Source organism: Mirounga leonina, unplaced genomic scaffold (genome assembly GCF_011800145.1).
Source record: "Mirounga leonina isolate KUSES-001 unplaced genomic scaffold, KU_Mleo_1.0 Mir_168, whole genome shotgun sequence".
Taxonomy (NCBI): Eukaryota; Metazoa; Chordata; class Mammalia; order Carnivora; family Phocidae; genus Mirounga; species Mirounga leonina.
The window spans coordinates 47,100,559-47,123,225 of record NW_023270426.1 but is presented as its reverse complement, the minus strand read 5'-3'; the positions used below and the strand labels follow the sequence as shown (position 1 = coordinate 47,123,225).

General features: G+C 36.1%; 1 protein-coding gene across 2 annotated transcripts in view; it reads right to left on the bottom strand.

The window, feature by feature from the left end:
* Nucleotides 1–22,667, bottom strand: part of POLK (DNA polymerase kappa) — a 67,473-nt gene that overhangs the window by 22,648 nt on the left and 22,158 nt on the right. For both annotated transcript variants that reach the window (XM_035014661.1, XM_035014660.1), the window contains 4 exons: nucleotides 17,202–17,321; nucleotides 7,277–7,429; nucleotides 3,832–3,963; nucleotides 530–683 (listed from right to left, as the gene is read on the bottom strand). In XM_035014661.1, coding sequence (XP_034870552.1) covers nucleotides 530–683; nucleotides 3,832–3,963; nucleotides 7,277–7,429; nucleotides 17,202–17,321 — 559 coding nt within the window. The remainder of the gene's footprint in view (nucleotides 1–529; nucleotides 684–3,831; nucleotides 3,964–7,276; nucleotides 7,430–17,201; nucleotides 17,322–22,667) is intronic.

Below are 22,667 nucleotides of genomic sequence, written 5' to 3'. Positions count from 1 at the left end.
GAGTTGGGAGTCATTAATTTTGGCAAGGTTGAAAACAGTTATAATCACTGTATAACCAGATTATAGATAATTTTGAAAACGAGGGGAAAAAACCCCACCCAATGTTTTGATATGTTTGAGGCTAATTTTTAAAAAATCTAATTTCTTTTAACAACTACAACAAAAGGCCACCTTAAATAGATACCTTCCTCAGATTCAACACGATCCAACCCTTTCTTATTAGATCTTCAGAAAAGAACCGCTATGAAATTACTGTGTTCAGGGGCTCTGCACATTCTTAAACTCTAGAAATTTAACAATCTCATTTGGTTTAAAAATGATTTAAACCAATCTCTTTGGTTTAAAAGTTACAAATTTAATTTAGAAATTCCACTGGTATACTTTAAGTTTCTGATTTCTCATTTTTAATACTTTTTCATAATAAAGGTATATCTAGTTCTACCATCTATGCATGCTAATAAGTTAATTGAGTTAATTCAAAGGGCTTTTTGTTTGTTTTTTAGTTTGATCATTCTAATAAATTGCTTACCATTTTCTAGAGAGTTTCCTGTTTTGATGAAATACTTCCTTTTGTCCTCAGGCCAATTTTGTCTTTCCTGTAAGTGCTTTGTTATATTCAAGTAGGCTTCATCAAGGCTCATGGCCATAAAATTGGGATCATAATCAGCAAGTATTTCCTTAACCTTCAAAAGGAACAAAATGGTTTAAATTTTGCTGCCATAGCAAAACCTGTAATATAACAGCAGATAAGAAACATTAATATTCTTACTTTGCAACTATAGTAAAAATCCTGCAATCAATAGCTCATGGATTTAGGGAATAAATAATTTATTGCCTAGCACAAGTTTGTCCAAATTCTCTTTTGCATTAAAATAGATCATGAAGGGGCGCCTGGGTGGCTCAGTCGGTTAGGCGTCTGCCTTCGGCTCAGGTCATGATCCCCGGGTCCTGGGATCGAGTCCCGCGTCGGGCTCCCTGCTCTGTGGGGAGCCTGCTTCTCCCTCTCCTCCCCACTTGTGCTCTCTGTCTCACTATCTCTGTCTCTCTCTCCCAAATAAATAAAATCTAAAAAAAAAAAATTTTTTTTTAAATAGATCAAGAAGGCAGAAGACCATGAAAGAGCTTCATTTGATACAATCTCTATTCAGCCACCTTTATCTAGATATAATGAATGATTCAAATAAATCTCAGACATCATTCTGGTTAAGTAACATAATTTTAAGTAACTGGTCAAAAGTAGAAGTGGGAACAATAAGATCCTGCTCCCCCTCACGTTTTTTGTTTATTTTAAAAAGGAGTAATCCTTTTTTTTTAAGTAGTCTCCACACCCAGCATGCAGCCCAAAGCAGTGCTTGAACTCACAACCCTAAGATCAAGACTTGAGCCAAAATCAAGAATTTGATGCTTAATCAACTGAGCCACCCAGGTGCCCCTAAAAGGAATAATCCTACATAAAAGTACTATGTTGCTTTAGAAAGTAGTTTTATTTTAATTAATTATAATATGCACATAAAACTCCACTCAAAACATACACTAATGCATGTATCCATTCAGGAAACAAAGCTCAATTATCGAGATTTGGAATGGAAAAGATTACAAAATCTATAGTGGAAGTCTGTGACTATATTAAATGATGGGAAAAGTCTGGAGCTGCATCTTGAAATAAATAAGAGATCAGAATTTCCATATGATTCCAGAAATGCCATTTATGAAAAATAGTTTTATTACATGAAACTATAAATTTTTTTTTAAAGATTTTATTTATTTGAGAGAGAGAGAATGAGAGAGAGAGCACATGAGAGGGGGGAGGGTCAGAGGGAGAAGCAGACTCCCTGCTGAGCAGGGAGCCTGATGTGGGACTCGATCCAGGGACTCCAGGATCATGACCTGAGCCGAAGGCAGTCGCTTAACCAACTGAGCCACCCAGGCGCCCCGAAACTATAAATTTTTTTAACCACTGAAGTATTAACTGAAATTGGAGGAAATGTTTGCCAAAATAATATATACATATTTGTGAAAAACGTATTTGTTGAATTATGTTATCCTTCCATCTAGTATTTAAAATCTGTCTGCTGTATCATGAGGAAACCTTTTTTGAAGTTTTTTAAATAAAGCTTTTTAGCTTAATTTAATTATGAACAGCTGAGTCAAAGGTAATTTTAGAAAATGGTGATATAAAATTTGGCCAAGCTTTACTCAGACAGTACCTTAATTAGCTTTGTTCTTCTGGAAGAAACCAGTTTTATAATGTACTCAAATGGAATCTTTCTAGTGAAAATGAAACTCTGGAAAGTCGGGAGTTGGCAGCCAACTAAGATTATTCTGAATGAGAAGTACTCCCTAGAGACATGGAGTACTCACTAACTTCCTTTTCATAGGATACTGCTTGAAGAACAAAAATAGACATGTTCCAGTAAAATTCAAGCACTTAGGCTTCCAACAGTTAAAGCTGTTCCATTCTTTTGGATAAAATAAAAATGGCTTTCCTTAAACTTTTAAACCAAGTCATACATACTAATATACTTAGAGTCAGTGAATTTGTGCTGTAGTTCGTTCACACATAAGAACCCATTTGCTATCTGCAAATAAACTAGTTACATCCTCCTCAAATTTGAGAAAGATTTCTCCAATTTCTGTAAGTAACTAGACAGAAGAGAACTAAAAACAATTTAGCTCTCATTATCATATTATCGTAAGTTTTACTGAGTTAAAGCAGGACTCAAAAAAATTCTTTCTTACAAGGTCTCTGAAAGATTTTCAAACTTATTGAAAGCCCATAATATTTATGGTTAGCATTTTATGTCTTTCTCATCAGGAATATGGTAAAAAAAGACAAGCAGTAACCACACATGAACGTGCTTCCCCCTTCTCCACCACCTTTTCAGAGATAGGCAAAAAGCACTTGCTGCCACAGACTGTTATTGAAAGAATGAAAAACAGAATTTTTAAAAAAATTTGGGGTGGTGTACCATTCCAATTTGGGGAGGTTTCATTTCTAGAGTACATGAGGTAGAATACAAATAAGAGGAGCGAATATAAAGATCATCTACATGACTAAATGGTTGTGAGTGCTTAGGCCATAGTTTTTTAAGGGTTTCCATTCAGACAGCAGTCTTTAACACAATGCATTTTACTACAGTAGTCTGAAACTGATGTAGTATTCTAAAATTTTAATTTATGATTTAAGTTTTAGCACTAGCTAAACGATAGTCCAGTTATCAAAAATAGAGAAAATGGCAATTTTTCATATATGACAGTTCAGGCAATTTTGCTAAGTAATCAAATCTTTATATTTCAGAGATCCTTTTCAAAGCAAGATGATTCCCTTTTTTTCTTGATTATCAGTCTCTCGAACATTAAAGGCTCATAAGCATCTTCACTAGACTGTGGGGCAAGAAAAACAGTTAATCAAAATAAAGGAATTTCATTACTGTTTAAAAACATTTGATAAAAAATCTATTCACAAAAGAGGTTGAAATTAATGACATGAATAGATTATGTAAATTATAAATATAAGGTGATTCTAGAAAAAAATGTATATTGCACATTAAGAAAAAAACAGCTAAGGTTAATATAGATTATAATTTAGGCAATTCAAAGTTTTCCAGGTAGATAAGAGTTTCTAAACAGATGAAAAAATATGTGGAAGAGCAAAGATCTGGGAAATAGAAGGGTGTATTCTGTATACTCAGCTCAGTTATCAAAAGTGGTAGGAGGTAAGACTTAAAGGGATAAATGAAGGCTGAATTCTGATGTGCTAAGGCCATTTGGAATTGTAGGTGACAGGAAATCAGTGAAAGGCTGTAAGTAAGAGTGCTTCATCAGACTTACCTCTGTACTCACAGCTCGGTATTTGTCAAAGTTTGGGGGCACAATAATAAGTTGTGGGCAGAGTCTTTTAGCAATAAATCCTGGCATGGCCGCGCGAACACCAAATCTCCTTGCATAATAATTCGAAGTAGACTGAAAGAAAACAGACCACATGGGAAAAAACATACAAACCTAAATGGACATACCGATCAATGCATTCATAAGAAACACATTACTGATGGGCATTTTCAAGTCAAGGACATTTGTTTTATAGGCCACAGTCTCGAATCAAGCTTTTACTTTATCCTATCATGGTATTGTGATAGCATGACCCTCTCTCTCACTACTGTCTCCATATTTATGTGATACCAGGTAATAAACAAGACTAATAAAAAGGTTCTCTTACATTTCCAATAACTAAACTTCATTGGTTCTAAGGCATACCTGTAATATAGTATATATCAAAGTTTGGATGATAGTGGGTGATATTACATGAAAATAATAGTTATAAAGTAATGTTATAGTACAAATAGTATGGATGTTAAATGAAACTAACAGTATAGAAAGTAACAGCATGGTATAATAGTATAGATTTGGAATTTGCAGTATTTGAGGTTTTGAAATTTTTCATTTAGAACAAAAGTCAAAGGTTCTATTATATAGTCAGCCAAATTAAATTTCAAAAAATGAAGTGATGGAAGCTTAAAAGAGCTTTTAAAATTACATTTTATTTTTTTTTAAAGATTTTTATTTATTTGAGAGAGAGAATGAGAGAGAGAGAGCATGAGAGGGAGGAGGGTCAGAGGGAGAAGCAGACTCCCTGCTGAGCAGGGAGCCCGATGTGGGACTCGATCCCGGGATTCCAGGATCATGACCTGAGCCGAAGGCAGTCGTTTAACCAACTGAGCCACCCAGGCGCCCTACGTTTTATTTCTTAAGGCTTGAATATCCTTTTTGGTGAAAACATTTTCAGTAGGAGATGGGACTAAAAATTTATGAAAGTAAGAAGGAGAACATTACTTTTAAATCCTGTTGATGATGATACCACAGTACCATTTATAAAAAAGGGTTTTTTTTATCACAAATGAAATCTCTAGTGAAAATTCAAAGAAATGTAAAACAGAATCTATCACATGAAGGGATTACTTCATAATAGTATCAATTTGCCATAAGTGGCTTTCAAATGGCATTTAAAAAAATCTTGATAGTACTCAAAACTATGCTAATCTTTGATCAGTATTCTGGAAGAGAAAATGCAGATGGCATTAGAAAGACAAATCAGTGTTTTAAACATAAATAAGTCTAACGGAATGGATATGAAAGCTAGATCTGTAGTAAATCTGGAACAAAATTTATGATACAACTTCCTTTATCTTCTAGATTTGTGGTAGATTGTAAATCAGAGCCACAATACTTTATAGTTCCTCCTATCCAAGGGTAGGTTCTAGTCCCTCATGCCAAGTGACTTGCACTATGACTTGTTTTGACTAGAAGAATGTGAGGGAGTGACATTATGTGAGTCTTGAAGCCTAGGCATTATGAAGTCTGTAACTTCAGCCTTTGCTTCCTTGGGGATCCAGCAACTATGTAAAGGTCTTGGGTTAAATTGCTAAATGATGATGTACCACGTGTAGAGGGGAAAGCTCAATGGCTGGAAGCCATTCCAGCCACCTTGGCTGAAAGGCCAAGTGTGTTAATAAAGCCATTTTGGATCCTTCAGCCCCAGCTAAATAACTGTAGCCAACCCCAGGTAGAGTAAAGTTATCCCCATTGTACTCTGCTCAAATTACAGAATCATGAGCAAATAAATGGTTAACCACTAAGTACTTAAAGGGGTTTGTTATGCAGCAATAAATAACTGCTAAGGGTCGGGCGCCTGGGTGGCTCAGTTGTTAAGCGTCTGCCCTCGGCTCAGGTCATGATCCCAGGGTCCTGGGATCGAGTCCCACATCGGGCTCCCTCCTCGGGGGGAAGCCTGCTTCTCCCTCTCCCCCTCCCGCTGCTTGTGTTCCTGCTCTCGCTATCTCTGTCTCTGTCAAATAAATAAATAAAATCTTTAAAAAAAAAAATAACTGCTAAGGGTCTATGTTCCAACTATGAGTGCTAACTTAGAACATTCTGAAGATCCGTCAAATTATTCAAAAAAGAATTCTAACTGTAATAGACTGAAATAATCAAACATGCACCATCACTACCATTAATTTGTAAAAACACTTTTATGAATTTAATAGAACAAAAGCAATTATACTTCAAATCTCATTAGAAATGAAGTCTATTAGTTGAGCATACAAAAGGAGTAATCTTTGTTTAAATATGGCAAATAATCATTTTGAATTTGGAAATAATTTTTAGGAGGATATAATTCATAGGAAGGAAAATATTTTGCAGATCTAGCAGTGGGTTTAGCTTTAAAATATATATACATATGCACACATAGATAATTTCATATAAATATATGGTGACATATATTCTTAATAAAATTAAATACATTTTTTTCAAATATCAGCTGATGATTTGTAGGAAAGGGGAGTAGTCATTCGGTAAACATTGTTTTGGAACCTGGATTGTTAGTTGCCTGCATACTTACGGGAGCAGAGAAGATAAACAAAGAGATTATAATAAAAGAGTAACTCAGTAGGAATTAGGTTTATATCTATCTAAAGCATTTGAAGGAGTTAGGAACAGGGAAGAACTCTCCTTGTTTCTCTTACATGTTTTTTAATACCAAAATCCATCTATTCCAGGGGCCATTATTAATTCCCCACACATTTTTAGCCACATATAGCAATCCTGGTCATCTTTACCTTCTATGGTTAGGGTGGTGATAAGGTAGAGCAACATGGTAATCAGAAAAGCAAAGGTTCCAAGTCATGAGAAAAACTAATTACAGTAGTAGTATAATAAAATATATTACCCTAGACCTAAGGTTGGCAAACCTTTTCTGTAAAGGTCCAGATAGTAGTCACTTTGGGCTTTGCAGATCATATGGTCTCTCTTGCAGCTACTCAACTCTGCTCTTTTATTACAACAACAAATGAATGGGTGTGACTGTTCCAATAAAATTTTATTTACAAAAAAAGACTAGATTTGGCCTGCTTGCAAACCTGCTCTGGAGTAACACTTCCTTTTCTTTCTTCTCCAATTCCCTTTTACTGGAACAGTAACTTAAGAAAAATACAGCTTGCAACAGAAAGATACAATGCCACTCTACCATTCACCAGATTTGTAACTTTAGGGAAGTTTTTAAACACCTCTCTGAGTTTGTTTTTTGTCTGTCAAATGGAAATAAAAATTTGTACCGCAAGAGATGTTGAAAGGATTCAGTAATTGAACACATATAAAGCACACAGGAAAATGCCCAGCAAACTGGCAGAGCTTACTAAAGGCTTCTCCCTTCATGAACCAGTAAGGCTTATTCGAATATGTTATGAAATTTCCTTTTTGTCTTTGATCTTTACCTACTTACCAACATAGTCATTGATCCTACAGCAATAGGTTTATCCTTCAATTCTGGACTGTCCCTCATTTCTACAGCCGCATAGAAAGCATCCATGTCAATGTGCACTATAGTATTGTTCAGATCCCGGCTCTGTTCTAATTCCATTGCAAATCTGTCAACCTTAATTTTTAAAAAGTTAACATATTTTGAGTCAACATGGTATTGAAATGGCACCAGTCATCATATTAATCTCACTTTTAGTAGGTATCTCTCTCTGCCTGTCCATCCACCCCACCTATCTATATATACTTGATTGTTATTTATTAAGGCTGGTAATTGCTTCTATTTTCATGAAGACAGGCAGTTAAATCTCAAATATCATGCCCTACCAACACTTTAATCTCTCAATAACTACAACCACATGATAGATAATAAATATTTACTGAATAAATGAACTATTCCAACTGATTGTATCAAATGATTCTTCTGCTTTATAAATCTGAAGACCAACTTATTGTAAAAAAAAAGCTTCAGGTTAGGTAAAATAAACATCTCTCATTTGACTCATAACATTAATGTCTTAAGACAGAAAAAAGGAAATGTACAATGAACGATTATATACTTCTTTGGCATATTATGTTTATGCTGAATAGTATTGTACAAGTGAATATACCAACCATAATGTAAACATTCCCTCTGTAGAAATGCCTTTATAAAGCTAAAATTTGGTAACTGTTAGTCAATACAAATCAAAATTGAAAATATAAGCTATAATTTATTCTGTCATGAAACTTCAATACGTATGTCAAATATAACAGTGAAGAACCTTAATCTTTAAAGCACTTTTTATTTCTCTAGTGAGAAAGCATTGGATTGATAAGAAAGAAGAAAGGGAAATGAAAGGAAGTAAAAATAACCAAAGTAGGGCAGTAAGAAAGGGTTTATGTAACACATTTCCAAGTGTTCCTTTTTTGTGGCCTCTACTATAGAGGCTGAAGAAGCTAAATATGCTTCCCAGCTTTCCCTGCAGCCAAGGGTGGCTGGCTGTGTGACCATTTTGATCTATGATCACTTTGAATATACTGGAATACAGAAAGCATGGAAGAGTGGCTGGCACATGGTACAAGTTTAATGAATGTAATCTATAACTAAAGGATCAATGGATAGCTGCACAGCAAAATAATCAAAAACTGAGGGGAAGGGGCGCCTGGGTGGCTCAGTCGTTAAGCATCTGCCTTCGGCTCAGGTCATGATCCCAGGGTCCTGGGATCGAGCCCCACATCGGGCTCCCTGCTCCGCGGGAAGCCTGCTTCTCTCTCTCCCACTCCCCCTGCTTATGTTCCCTCTCTCGCTGTGTCTCTCTCTGTCAAATAAATAAATAAAATCTTTAAAAAAAAAAAAAGAAAAAACTGAGGGGAAAAGAGCCAGATATAAGCAAGCAAGCTGGGTGAGCTCTGGAATGAAAGCAATTTCTATCATGTGGCGATCCCTATAGCAGGTTTTTTCAAAAGTGGAAAGTTACAGGGGTATAATTTGCCTTTTTCTCCTTGTTGGACTTCAACCTTGCTTCCATTCTGCAAAATTTTTTTTTCATGGCCTTCCTTCTAAGCATTATAGTGACACTAGCTTCCCACTAGCTGCAGGTTAAGCCTACAACTTCTCTTTTAGAAATAATCACCCTGACTTCACCAAGACAAAAAGCTTTTGCACAGCAAAGGAAACAGTCAACAAAAACAAAAGACAACCTACAGAATGGGAGAAGATATTTGCAAATGACATATCAGATAAAGGGCTAGTATCCAAAATCTACAAAGAACTTATCAAACTCAACACCCAAAGAACAAAGAATCCAATCAAGAAATGGGCAGAAGACATGAACAGACATTTTTCCAAAGAAGACATCCAAATGGCCAACAGACACATGAAAAAGTGCTCAACATCGCTCGGCATCAGGGAAATCCAAATCAAAACCTCAATGAGATACCACCTCACACCAGTCAGAATGGCTAAAATTAACAAGTCAGGAAATGACAGATGTTGGCGAGGATGCAGAGAAAGGGAAACCTTCCTACACTGTTGGTAGGAATGCAAGCTGGTGCAGCCACTCTGGAAAACAGTATGGAGGTTCCTCAAAAAGTTGAAAATAGATCTACCCTGTGATCCAGCAATTGCACTACTGGGTATTTACCCGAAGGATACAAATGTAGTGATCCAAAGGGGTACGTGCACCCCAATGTTTCTATAGCAGCAATGTCCACAATAACCAAACTATGGAAAGAGCCTAGATGTCCATCAACAGATGAATGGATAAAGAAGAGGTGGTATATATATACAATGGAATATCATGCAGCCATCAAAAAAACCACAACAGAATCTTGCCATTTGCAACGACGTGGATGGAACTAGAGGGTATTATGCTAAGCAAAATAACTCAATCAGAGAAAGACATGTATCATATGATCTCACTGATATAAGGAATTCTTAATCTCAAGAAACTAACTGAGGGTTGCTGGAGTGGTGGGGGGTGGGAGGGATGGGGTGCCTGGGTGATAGACATTGGGGAGGGTATGTGCTATGGTGAGCATTGTGAATTATGTAAGACTGATGAATCACAGACCTGTACCTCTGAAACAAATAATACATTATATGTTAAAAAAGAAAAAAGAAGAAAGTATGAAGGGAAAAATGAAGGGGGGAAATCGGAGGGGGAGAGGAACCATGAGAGACGATGGACTCTGAGAAACAAACTGAGGGTTCGGGGGGGGGAGATGGGTTAGCCTGGTGATGGGTATTAAAGAGGGCACATATTGAATGGAGCACTGGGTGTTATACGCAAACAATGAATCATGGAACACTACATCAAAAACTAATGATGTAATGTATGGTGATTAACATAACATAATAAAATTAAAAAAAAAAAAAGAAAAAGAAATAATCACCCTGAATCCTAGTTGTCTCCAGTAGCCACAGTGAGCCTCTATAGGGTCTGCTCCTGTTTGGCTGCAACTCATTGAACGACCTGGGGTGCGCTGTGCCTTCTTCAGGCTGTTCCTCTGTTTAGAATGCCCTTCCGAGTTCTGTCATAAAGCCTTGAAGGGTCAGCTCAGATATCTCTCTGTAGCTTAATTAGATCTCTGTCCTTCATGCCACAGAATTCAGTGTTCCCTTAGTTGTTTTCCTGCTGTTACTATGCACTTACTGTATTAGATACCAAATTATGAGTTCCACCAGGAAAAGGACCTTATTTGCCTTCAAATGCTTTCCTATCAGACAGAAAGAGGTGAGCCTCGTAGCATATATATATATATATATATATATATATATATATATATATATATATTTCTGCTTAAAAAAGAGAAGGTAGTATGTGTAGAAAAATTTTGGAGAAGGCTGATCTCATGCAGTGAGACACCACACCTAATAAATGGAACTTTTCAACATTACTCCAATCTATCATCCAGATTTAAATCAACTACTTCTTCCAGTACCTCAACTGTAAATTAGAGAAGAGCATCCTGACGTTAAAAAGAAAAAAAAGATGTAAACAAATCATGGAGACTAATGAAAATAAGGGTGGATTAAAAACTACTATATGTTAATCCAGAAAATATACCTAAGATACGAGTCGACTGAGAATAAGGGAGCATTTGAAGTATCTTAACCCAGAAATACTGGAATGGAAAAAGATAATAAATATAAAGCAAACCAAATGGAAAAAAGTTCTCCTTAGCCTCATACAATAATTCTATGACAGTTTCTTCAGCAATCTATTATCTTTTCTGTGCCCAAAGCACAAGTGCAGTTGCCAAAAGGAAACCTCCCCACTGAGTGACTCACACATTCCATTTTCCTCTACTCTCATTAGTCACCCTCTCTAAACATTTTTTTCTCTGCATCTACCAAATGCACACCACCCTGCTCTTTTCAAATTTCTTCTACTGAAATCTTCATTCAAGTTTTCCTTTCTTCCATTTTTCCTTCCAAATGACTCCCAAGTTCTGATCTGAGCCTCTAACATGTATGTATGTTATCCCTTTTGCCACCGTTAAGAACCATGGTTAAGAATAAGAGCTTCTTACATACAAATGGCTAACAGACACATGAAAAAGTGTTCATCATTATTAGCCATCAGGGAAATCCAAATCAAAACCACACTGAGATACCACCTTACACCAGTTAGAATGGCAAAAATGGACAGGGAAAGAAACAACAAATGTTGGAGAGGTTGTGGAGAAAGGAGATCCCTCTTACGCTGTTGGTGGAAATGCAAGCTGGTGCAGCCACTTTGGAAAACAGTGTGGAGGTTCCTCAAAAATTTAAAAATAGAGCTACCCTGTGACCCAGCAATTGCACTACTGGGTATTTACCCCAAAGACACAGATGTAGTGAAAAGAAGGGCCATATGCACCCCAATGTTCATAGCAGCAATGTCCGCAATAGCCAAACTGTGGAAAGAGCCGAGATGCCCTTCAATAGATGAATGGATAAAGAAGATGTGGTCCATATATACAGTGGAATATTACTCAGCCATCAGAAAAGATGAATACCCCAGTTTTACATCAACATGGACGGGACTGGAGGAGATTATGCTAAGTGAAATAAGTCAAGCAGAGAAAGTCAATTATCATATGGTTTCACTTATTTGTGGAACATAAGGAATAACATGGAGGACATTAAGAGAAGGAAGGGAAAAATGGGTGGGGGGAATTGGAGGGAGAGATGAACCATGAGAGACTATGGACCTGAGAAACAAACAGGGTTTTAGAGGGGAGGGGGGAGGGGGGATTGGTTAGCCCGGTGATGCGTATTAAGGAGGGCACGTACTGCACGGAGCACTGGGTGTTATACGAAAACAATGGATCGTGGATCACTACATCAAGAACTAATGATGTATTGTATGGTGACTAACATAACATAATAAAATTAAAAAAGAAAAAAAAGAATAAGAGCTTCTTGTGGGTTTCAGCTCCACCACTTATTAGTTACATGATAATGGGCAAGTTAACCCTCATTCTTATGTTATTTGTAAACTGGGACTAAACCAACCCCCAAAGGTTTAAAGAATTAAAAGAGGTACTTGTGTAATGTACTTATCCAGGGATATGGAAAGGGCTTAATGATATAACCTATAATTTTAGAAATAAAAGTGACATTTATTGAGTATATCATATGTGTTATATAACATGCTAAGTACTTCTTATGTTAACTCATTTAATGGTCAAAATAATTGAGATGATAATTATTCTCATTTTAGAGAGGAGAAAACTAAACCTCAGTAAGATGCAGTAATCTGCCCTAAGTCACACAGCTGGAAAATGTTAGCAGTAGACCTGTAATCCAAGTTACTCCAAAGGCTGTACTCTTTCCATTATTTTATGATGTTTCCCTAAAATGGATCTTAAAATGTCTTTAACATTGAAACAACTTCAAACCAAGCTCCAATAGTGTTTTATATCAATATTGTTTTATTTGCATTAAAAAAATCCTTTTTTGATTACATTCAGGAGACTATTTCAGAAATATTATTTTTCATTTTCTTAACTTATAATTACCCTAAAAATTGTTCAGGAAAACTAAGTTCATAAAGCAATTGTTAAAATAGCCAAAATGCACTGATTTGCTGTGTAGTTGCCATTTAATACAACATGAATGGTTGTCTATTCAATTTATGAATCCATGTTACAACAAGATGTTTAGGCAGCTACAAAAATGATTGCATCTTTAACAAGTCTAATGAGGGTAGGACGGAGAGGAGAACACTTAGATTCTGAATAAACTGTGGGAGTTCCGATGTTTATAGCAGCAATGTCCACAATAGCCAAACTGTGGAAGGAGCCAAGATGTCCATTGACAGGTGAATGGATAAAGAAGATGTGGTATATATACATAATGGAATATTATGCAGCCATCAAAAGGAATGAGAGCTTGCCATTTGCAACGACGTGGATGGAACTGGAGGGTATTATGTTGAGCGAAATAAGTCAAACAGAGAAAGACATGTATCATATGATCTCACTGATATGAGGAATTCTTAATCGCAGGAAACAAACTGAGGGTTGCTGGAGTGGGGGGTGGGGTGGGAAGGATGGGGTGACTGGGTGATAGACACTGGGGAGGGTATGTGCTCTGGTAAGTGCTGTGAATTGTGCAAGACTCTTGAATCTCAGATCTGTACCTCTGAAACAAATAATGCAATATATGTTAAGAAAAAAAAAAGAAGAAGAAGAAGAAGGTAGCAGGAGGGGAAGAATGAAGCGGGGGAAATCGGAGGGGTAGACGAACCATGAGAGACGATGGACTCTGAAAAACAAACTGAGGGTTCTAGAGGGGAGGGGGGTGGGAGGATGGGTTAGCCTGGTGGTAGGTATTGAGGAGGGCGCATTCTGCATGGAGCACAGGGTGTTATGCACAAACAATGAATCATGGAACACTACATCTAAAACTAATGATGTAATGTATGGGGATTAACATAAGAATAAAAAAAACCCAACAAACTGTGGGAGTTCATGCCAACAGAGGTTAGTTACCACAGCTTGATTAGCAATAATAGTTCCTATGACCGTAGTACACATAATAAAATCTATTACTTGGAAATTGTATGACTCTAGAATAGAAATGCATTTCCCATGAAAACCTCTCTCTCAGATCTTTTAGATTCCTTAGGATTTCCTTAATCTCCTCCCATTTATACAATTTCTTTTAAAGGAAGTTCAACAAATGAAACAATTTAACAATTAACATAAAACATATTTCCTGCCACTTCCCTTGCAAAAGATGTCAGTCTCCCAAGAAATGGTCAACTAAAACTGTAACAAAATGTGAAGCTCTGTTATACAATATAAAGTATTTTCTAATCCTTCAAATTATTAGCATATTTAAAGATATGAGCTTTAAAAAGAGCAAACAGCAAAAAGTTATTTTATTGCATGATTCATATGCATTTTATCTTTAAAATTTTATTAGAGATATTTGTATAGATCAATAAAACTTGCCAGAAAGAAGTTCTGAAAATAAATTGCCAAGGATTAATATCATTTTAAAAACAATGTTATTACGGACAGAATGGAATTTTAACTTGTTGAAAGGATGCTCAAATTTATTTGAAAGAAACAACGAATGAGAAAAAAATTTTAAAGAATAGTAGCAAGGGAGGATATTAAAGTGTTATTATCATTGAATAACTAAAAGTGCATGGTACTGATACAGGAAAAGATTCAATTGAGTAAGAGAGAGAATCCAGAAACAAATCAATGAGTACAATGAGAACTTAGTATATGGAAGTGCCTCATTCAGTTCAGTGGAGAAAGGACTCATGATTCAATAAATGGTGTTGGGACAAATGAATCACCATTTAGAAAGAATAATACTATTAGCGAAAACATAACACTCACCATTTAAGAAAAAAATACTTAACATTCTACATTAAAACAAATTCTAGGAGCGCCTGGGTGGCTCCGTCAGTTAAGCCTCCGACTCTTAATTTCGGTTCAGGTCATGATCTCAGGGGCATGAGATATAGCCCCATGTCTCAGGCTCTGCGCTAGGCAGGGAGCCTGCTTAAGATTCTCTCTCTCTTTCCCCCTCTATCCTTCCCCCCTCCCCACTCCCTCTCTCTCCCTCTAAAACAAAAACAAAAACAAGTTCCAAATGGACTAAAGATAAACAAAATCTATAAAAATACTAAAAGAACATATAGGCTTGGTCGTAAGGAATAACTTTCTATGCTTTCAATACAAAAGCCAAGAAAAAAATGTTTTTCAATACTGCTGTTTTTGATTACATAAACATTTAAAACTGTATAGAAAAAAAAAACAACCTGCATGATTAAAAGACAAACAACATATTGGGAAAATATTTACAACAAATGGCAGAGGACAAAAATGTTTAACTTATGATAAGATGTATTAATCAAGAGAAAAACATATAAACTCCTCTAGAAATGTAGGCAGAGGATACTGTTTTGGACTGCTAGTTGAACCCCCAAATCCATTCTCTCTTCCTTTCATAGTAATAGATTTTTATCTGGGCATATGGCCACCCAGCTGGAAAATATTCTGTACAGCTTCTCCTGCAGTTAGGTGTGGCCATGAAACTTAAATTCTTGTCAAAAGAATGTGAGCTGACGTAATATGAGCAACTTCTCTTTTACTTGTTGAATAGCAAATTACTCACCTTTCATTTTTTTTCCCCTCATTCTTTCTTCCTTACTGGGGGCTGAAATACAGACTAGAGATAATCCCATTTTGTCAGTCCAGGTAAGGATAACACTTAGGGGATGATAGAACAACCCGATGTAGAACCGATGTCCCTAAATTACTATGGTGAGCAGAACCACCCAATCAGTTGGAACTACTTACTATTATATGAGAAAGAAAGAAACTCTTATCTGATTTGAACCATTGTATTTTGGGGTCTCTTGTGCCAGCTACTTAGCCTATATACTAATAGAATAAAAAAGGAAGGAAATGCCCATAGGAATGAAATATTAACAGCTAATATGAGAGAACATATTCTTTCCGTCTTATTATCTAAGAAGGACAAATTAAAATAACCATGAAATAATATTTGGACATTACCAGCAAAAGCTAAAAGACTGGTAAAATTAATAAAATCTAGTTTTAAACAAGTATGTGAGGAAACTAGCACTCTTATGTTGAAAATGTAAAACTGTACCATGTTGGGTGAAAATAACAGGACAAGAGTGCAAACATATATAGATAAGAATGATCATCACAAGGTTATATATAAAACAAAAAACTGAAACCCTGGTAGGATAAGGTAAATAAATTCTGGTACCTCCATATAGTAGAACACTCTGAAGCACTAAAAATGATGGTTTGAAAGACAAAGGCAAATGATCTTTTGCCATGATAGCAGACCACTTAACACATAAGATAAAAAATTAGCTTGTGCTCTAGGAAAGCATATACGAAAAAAATGACACAGTATAGTTTGATAAAGAAGAATAAATTTATCATTTCTGAACTCTATCATGAGAAGAATTTTGTAGCATAGAAGATTAACATAATTTTATCATTATTAATGGCCTAAAGTGCTTTGTTAAATTGAATCAGATTTTGATAGAGGGTAAAAACTGTCTTTAAAATTAGTAAACTTTATACCATGTAATATTACGTGACAGATACAATTAGAAAGGAAGTCTATTGTGAGAGTAATATACATATAATTAGGAGTTTATTGTTAATTATGATTGGAAATAAACAACATATAATAGAAAATAATAAAAGTAAACTTTATAAAAAATAAAATTAAAAAAATAAAAGTAAACTTCAGTTTTACTAGCAGAATCTTGACTACTTTGAGTTCTCGATCTATGAGAACTATGAGAACACAATGCCCTGCAGCTTTGCTCTACTCAAACCTTCCTCCTGAAATAGTTTTAAATACTGGAGCAAACTCTTGAGTATTTATTCCCCAAAGATGGTGGAGAAGCCAAAAGCCTCCAGTCTGGTGTTTTATCTTAAAAATTCATGCACATTTGGCATTCTACCCTAGTTTTAGTACAACACAATTATGTGTTAAAGTTCTAATTTAATTACTTAACATGTTCCCCCAAATCATTTTTGTAAAATCGGCATTGAAGAAAACATTTATCTTGTGGCCTTTTTCTAGTTACAAAATATGTATATAATAAAAAGAACATAAGCTTTGTATTAAATCCTAGCTCTGAAGCTAGGCAAGTTATTTACCCTAACTAGGGCTCCATTTATTCTTCTGTATAATGGAGGTGACAATGCCTAGGTATGGGGTCTTGATGTAAAAGAATAGAGTAATATTTAATAAAGTATGCACCTCTGTCAAATTTTATTCCTTACAATATAATGAACATTTACATATTACCTTGTTTTCAGTTATGACTTGACCATGATGCATTTTAACTATCAATTACTATTCTACCAGCTTCCACTTTATTTAACAATTAAATTAATACCTGTAATTGTGCTTTCCTTAGCTGTTGGCTGGTAATTTGAGCTTTTTGTTGCATCATATTTTCAATTCGTTGGTTGACTTGCTTTTCTTTCTTGAGCTCATTTCCATAAAATCTGGATCCCTATGTAAGAAAACAAACAAAGCACAAGAAAAGTGTCAGAAGGAAAGCATCAGTAGTATAACCATGGTGGCTAATGGTATAGACTAGAAACAGAATAACTGAATTCAAAACTTAGCTCCAGGGGCGCCTGGGTGGCTCAGTTGGTTAAGCGACTGCCTTCGGCTCAGGTCATGATCCTGGAGTCCCGGGATCGAGTCCCACATCGGGCTCCCTGCTCGGCGGGGGGTCTGCTTCTCCCTCTGCCCTCTTCCCTCTCGTGCTCTCTGTCTCTCATTCTCTCTCTCTCAAATAAATAAATAAAATCTTTAAAAAAAAAAAACTTAGCTCCACTACTTACTAGCTGGGAACCCTAAAACTACTTAATTTTTCTATGTCTCAATTTCCTCGCCTGTAAAATGAATTTATAGTTACCTAGAATTTTTGAGGCAGTATTTACACAGTACAAACTCTTTGAGATGAGTACAGATATGTTACTTAGATAATAACAATGTGTCCTAGACAGGATCCACGGGGCATATCCGAGGCCTTAGTCATTTGGGTCATCGGTTATCTCCTTCACTTTTACTTAAAAAGCACTTAAGGGGCGCCTGGGTGGCTTAGTCAGTTAAGCATCTGACTCTTGATTTTGGCTCAGGTCATGATATCAGGGTTGTGAAATTGAGCCCTGTGTCGGTTTCCATGCTGGGCATTGAGCCTGCTTAAGACTCTCTCCCCCACCCCACCTTTTCTAAAAAAATAATAAAAAATTAAAAAATAAAGTATTAAAAAAATTTTAATGTTAGCCATTAAAGAAAATGTAGAAAATCACTTTTAGAAAATTACCTATCATCCCATCACTAAACATAACATCTACATCTATCCACTCATCAGGTTGATGGAAATTTAGATTATGTTTACTTTATGGCTTTTATGAAAAATGCTGCAATGAACAGTTGTATATACATGTTTGCATGGACATATGTTTTCACTTTCCTGAGGTACCCAGGAGTGGAATCTCTGTGTCATATGCTAACTCCATGTTAAACCTTTTGAGGAACTGCCAGACTGTTTTCCAAAGTGGTTGAACCACTTTATAATCCCACCAGCAATGTATGAGGTTCCAATTTTTCCATATCCTATCAATATTTGTTATTGTCTATCTCATAGCCATTCTAGGCTATAATACTGTGAATGGTACCTCATTGTGGTTTTAATTTGCATTTCCCTGATGACTAATGATGTTGAACATCTTCTCATGTGCTTATGAGCTATTCTTATACCTTTAGTGAAATGTCTATTTATATCTTTCGCCCATTTTTTATTAGGTTGTCTTATTAATAATTTGTAAGAATTCTCTGTATATTCTGGATGTAAATCCTTTATCAGATAAATATTTTGCAAATATTTTATACTAGTATGTTGCTTATCATTTTCTTTTTTGATTGTGTCTTTGAAGTGCAAAAGTTTTGAAATCTGATGAGGTCTGACTTGTCGACTTTTTCTTTTATTGATTGCGCTTCTGGTGTCGTACCTAATAAATGCTTGTCTAACCAAATGTCTCAAAGATTTTCTCCTATCTTCTAGAAGTTTTTACTGCATTAGCTCTTACATTTCACTCAATTTTGAGTTCAACTTGTGTATGGTATGAATTGAGGGTCTCAGTTCATCTTTTTAGCATGTGGATATCCAGTTGTCCCAGGATTATTTGCTGAACAGACTATCCTTCTGCCTTGGTACTTTTATCAAAAATCAATAAAGTATCAATACAAAGATTTACTTCTGGACTCTTAATTCTGCTCCATTGTTCAATATGTCTAACCTTATGACAGTACCACACTGTCTTGAGAACTATAGCTTTATAGTAAGTTCTAAAACAGGAAAGTCAAAGACCTCCATGTTTCTCCTTTTCAAAACTATTTTGGCTATTTTATTTTATTTTATTTTTAAAGATTTTACTTATTTACATGAGAGAGAAAGAGAGGAAGGGAGAGAGCATAAGTAGGGAGAGCAGCTGAGGGAGAGGGAGAAGCAGGCTCCCCACTGAGCAGGGAGCCTGACGTGGGGCTTGATCCCAGGACCCCAGGACCATGACCCCAGCCGAAGGCAGACACCTAACCAACTGAGCCACCCGGGCTCAGTTTTGGTTATGAAAACTCTGGTTTTGGTTATTTTAGATGTTTTTGCATTTCCACATAAATTTTAGGGTCTGTTAATCAATTTCTGCAGAAGAAAAAAAAAAGCCTCTGTAATTTGGATGGGGAATTACATTGAATCTGCAGATCAATTCGGGGAGAACTATCCTTTTAACAATATTAAGTCTTCTCATTCTTGAACATGTCTTTCCATTTATTTTATTTTAAAGATTTTTATTTATTTGACACAGAGAGAGATACAGCGAGAGAGGGAACATAAGCAGGGGGAGTGGGAGAGGGAGAAGCAGACTTCCCGCAGAGCAGGGAGCCCGATGCAGGGCTCGATCCCAGGACCCTGAGATCATGACCTGAGCCAAAGGCAGACGCTTCACTGACTGAGCCACCCAGATGCCCTGTCTCTCCATTTTTTAAATCTTTACCTGCCCTCAATGAATTTTTGTAATTTTCATGGTAAAACTGTGGCATTCCTTTTGAAATTCCTTAAGAGTTTCTATATGTAACATCATGTTATTTGTGAAGAGATAGTTTTAGTTTTTCCTTTCCAATCCAAATGCCTTTTATTTCTTTTCATTGCCTGACTACACTAGAACTTTAGGACTATGTTGCATAGAAGACATGAGAGAAGGGATCCTTGCCTTGTCCCTGATTTTAGGAGAAAAGTGCATTCCTGGAATAAATCCCACTTGGTCATGGTATATAACCTTTCTTTTATATTGTTGGATTCAGTTTGCTAATGTTTTGTTGAGGACTTTTATATTCACAATGATCTATAATCTTCTGCTTGTCTGGCAACGATGTCAAGGTGATACTGATCTCATAGAATGAGTTTGTAAGGGTTACATCCTTCTTTATTGTCTGGAAGGGCTTGTGGCATACTGGTATTATTTCTTTTTAAATGTCAGATAAAATTCACCACTGAAGAGATGCCTGGGTGGCTCAGTCAGTTAAGTGTCTGCCTTCGGCTCAGGTCGTGATCCCAGGGTCCTAGGATCAAGCCCTGCATTGGGCTCCCTGCTCAGCAGGGATCCTGCTTCTCCCTCTGCCTGCTCTCCCCTTGTTTGTGCTCTCTCCCTCTCTCTCTCTGACAAATAAATAAAAAATCTTAAAAAAAAAAAAATTCACCACTGAAGCCATTGTGACCTGTTTTTTTTTGCTGGGGGGGGGACGGGTACAGGGAAGATTTTTAATTACTAAATTATTTCCTTGTTAAAGATCTATTTAGATTTTCTATATTTTCTTGAGTCAGTTTTGGAAAAAATTGTAAATTTCTTGAAATTTGTCCAAGTTATTGGGATTTGTTTTAAAATACTCCAATCTCTATCTCCAAAATTCAGTAGGAAGGGTAACATAGATGAAACAATATTTACAAAAATGTTGGTAACTATTGATGGTGGGTGAGGATTACCCAGGAATTCACTTTAGTATTCTAATTTTGTGTATATTTAAATTTTCTGATAAAACTTTTAAAGAAGTAAACTGCACTGCTGTGAAACCGTAACAATTAGAAAATTTCAATTTAAAAAAGATATTTATGATGAACTTCCCATCCCCCCACACTAGAGAAATAATATATAAAATATATAAATATTTTAATATATTAATATATAAATATATGTAAGGCATATAAAATATAAATCATATATGTATACATATATTACATGATTCATACATGTCAATCAGATGATATGTATATATCGTTCTATGATTGATATATCTATACAGTTGAACCTTGAATATCATGGGTTTGAACTGCACAGGTCCACTTATACATGGAGTTTTTTCAATAAATATAGTACAGTACTATAAATGTATTTTCTCTCCCTTAAGATTTCTTAATAATATTTTCTTTTTTCTAGCTTACTTTATTGTAATATATAATATACATAATATACAAATTTTGTGTTAACCAACTATTTATGTTACTGGTAAAGCTTCCAGTCAACAGTAGGCTATTAGCAGTTAATTTTGGAGGATTCAAAAGTTGTACATGGGTTTTCAACTGTGTGTGTATGTGGGGGGTGGGGTTCAGTGATCCTAATCCCCACATTGTTCAGTGGTTTATATGGTAGAGCAAAGTTTTGAGCATATCTTAGATACTCTTGAAAAAGAACAAAGTGCAAAAAAATAACTTGTCCTAGCTGTTATCAAGACTTATTATAAAGTACTATAATTAAGATCATGCCATAAAGATATAATAACAAATAATCCAGTGGAATAGAAGAAAGCACTGCAGATCAGTAAGAAAAGGATGAACTATTTAATAAGTGTTACTGGGACACAGAGAAGAGAGAGGAAAGATAGGGAAATCTAGGATGGCTTAAATATTCTATTTCTTAACCTGAAAACTAGGGGCATAGGTTTTATTCCTATTTTTAAGTTTTATGGTCAAAATTTCACAAAAGTCTCAAAGAGAGAAACAGAGCAGTACAATAAACAAATATATAAAACTATCACTGAGATTTAACAACAAACATTTTGCCTTATTTCCTTCACTGATTTTTAAAAAAAATTTTTAAAGATTTTATTTATTTATTTGATAGAGAGAGACAGTGACAGAGATAGTGAGAGAGAGCACCCGCAGGGGGAGAGGCAAAGGGAGAGGGAGAAGCAGGCTCCCCGTGGAGTAGGGAGCCGGACGTGGGGCTCAATCCCAGAGTCCTGGGATCATGACCTGAGCCGAAGGCAGACGCTTAACCAACTGAGCCACCCAGGTGCCCATTTCATTGATTTTTTTTTAACTGAACTGTTTTAAAGTAAATTACAGATATAATGACATTTAACTATTCCATACAGTATTTTATTATGCATCTTTAAAAATAAGGTCATTGTGGGGCACCTGGGTGGCTGTTGGTTAAGCATCCATCTCTTGATTACAGCCCAGGTCATAATCTCAGGGTCCTGAGATCGAGCCCCACGTGGGGCTCCAAGCCAGGTGTGGAGCCAGCTTAGAGATTCTCTCTCTTTCCCTTCTTTCTGCCCCTGCCCCTCCCCACTGTTTGCACTTGCTCTTTCTCTCCCCCCCAATTTTTTTTAATTTAAAAAAATAAAAATAAGGGGGCGCCTGGGTGCTCAGTCGTTAAGCGTCTGCCTTCAGCTCAGGTCATGATCCCAGGGTCCTGGGATCAAGCCCCGCATCGGGCTCCCTGCTTGGTGGGAAGCCTGCTTCTCCCTCTCCCACTCCCCCTGCTTGAGTTCCCTCTCTCACTGTGTCTCT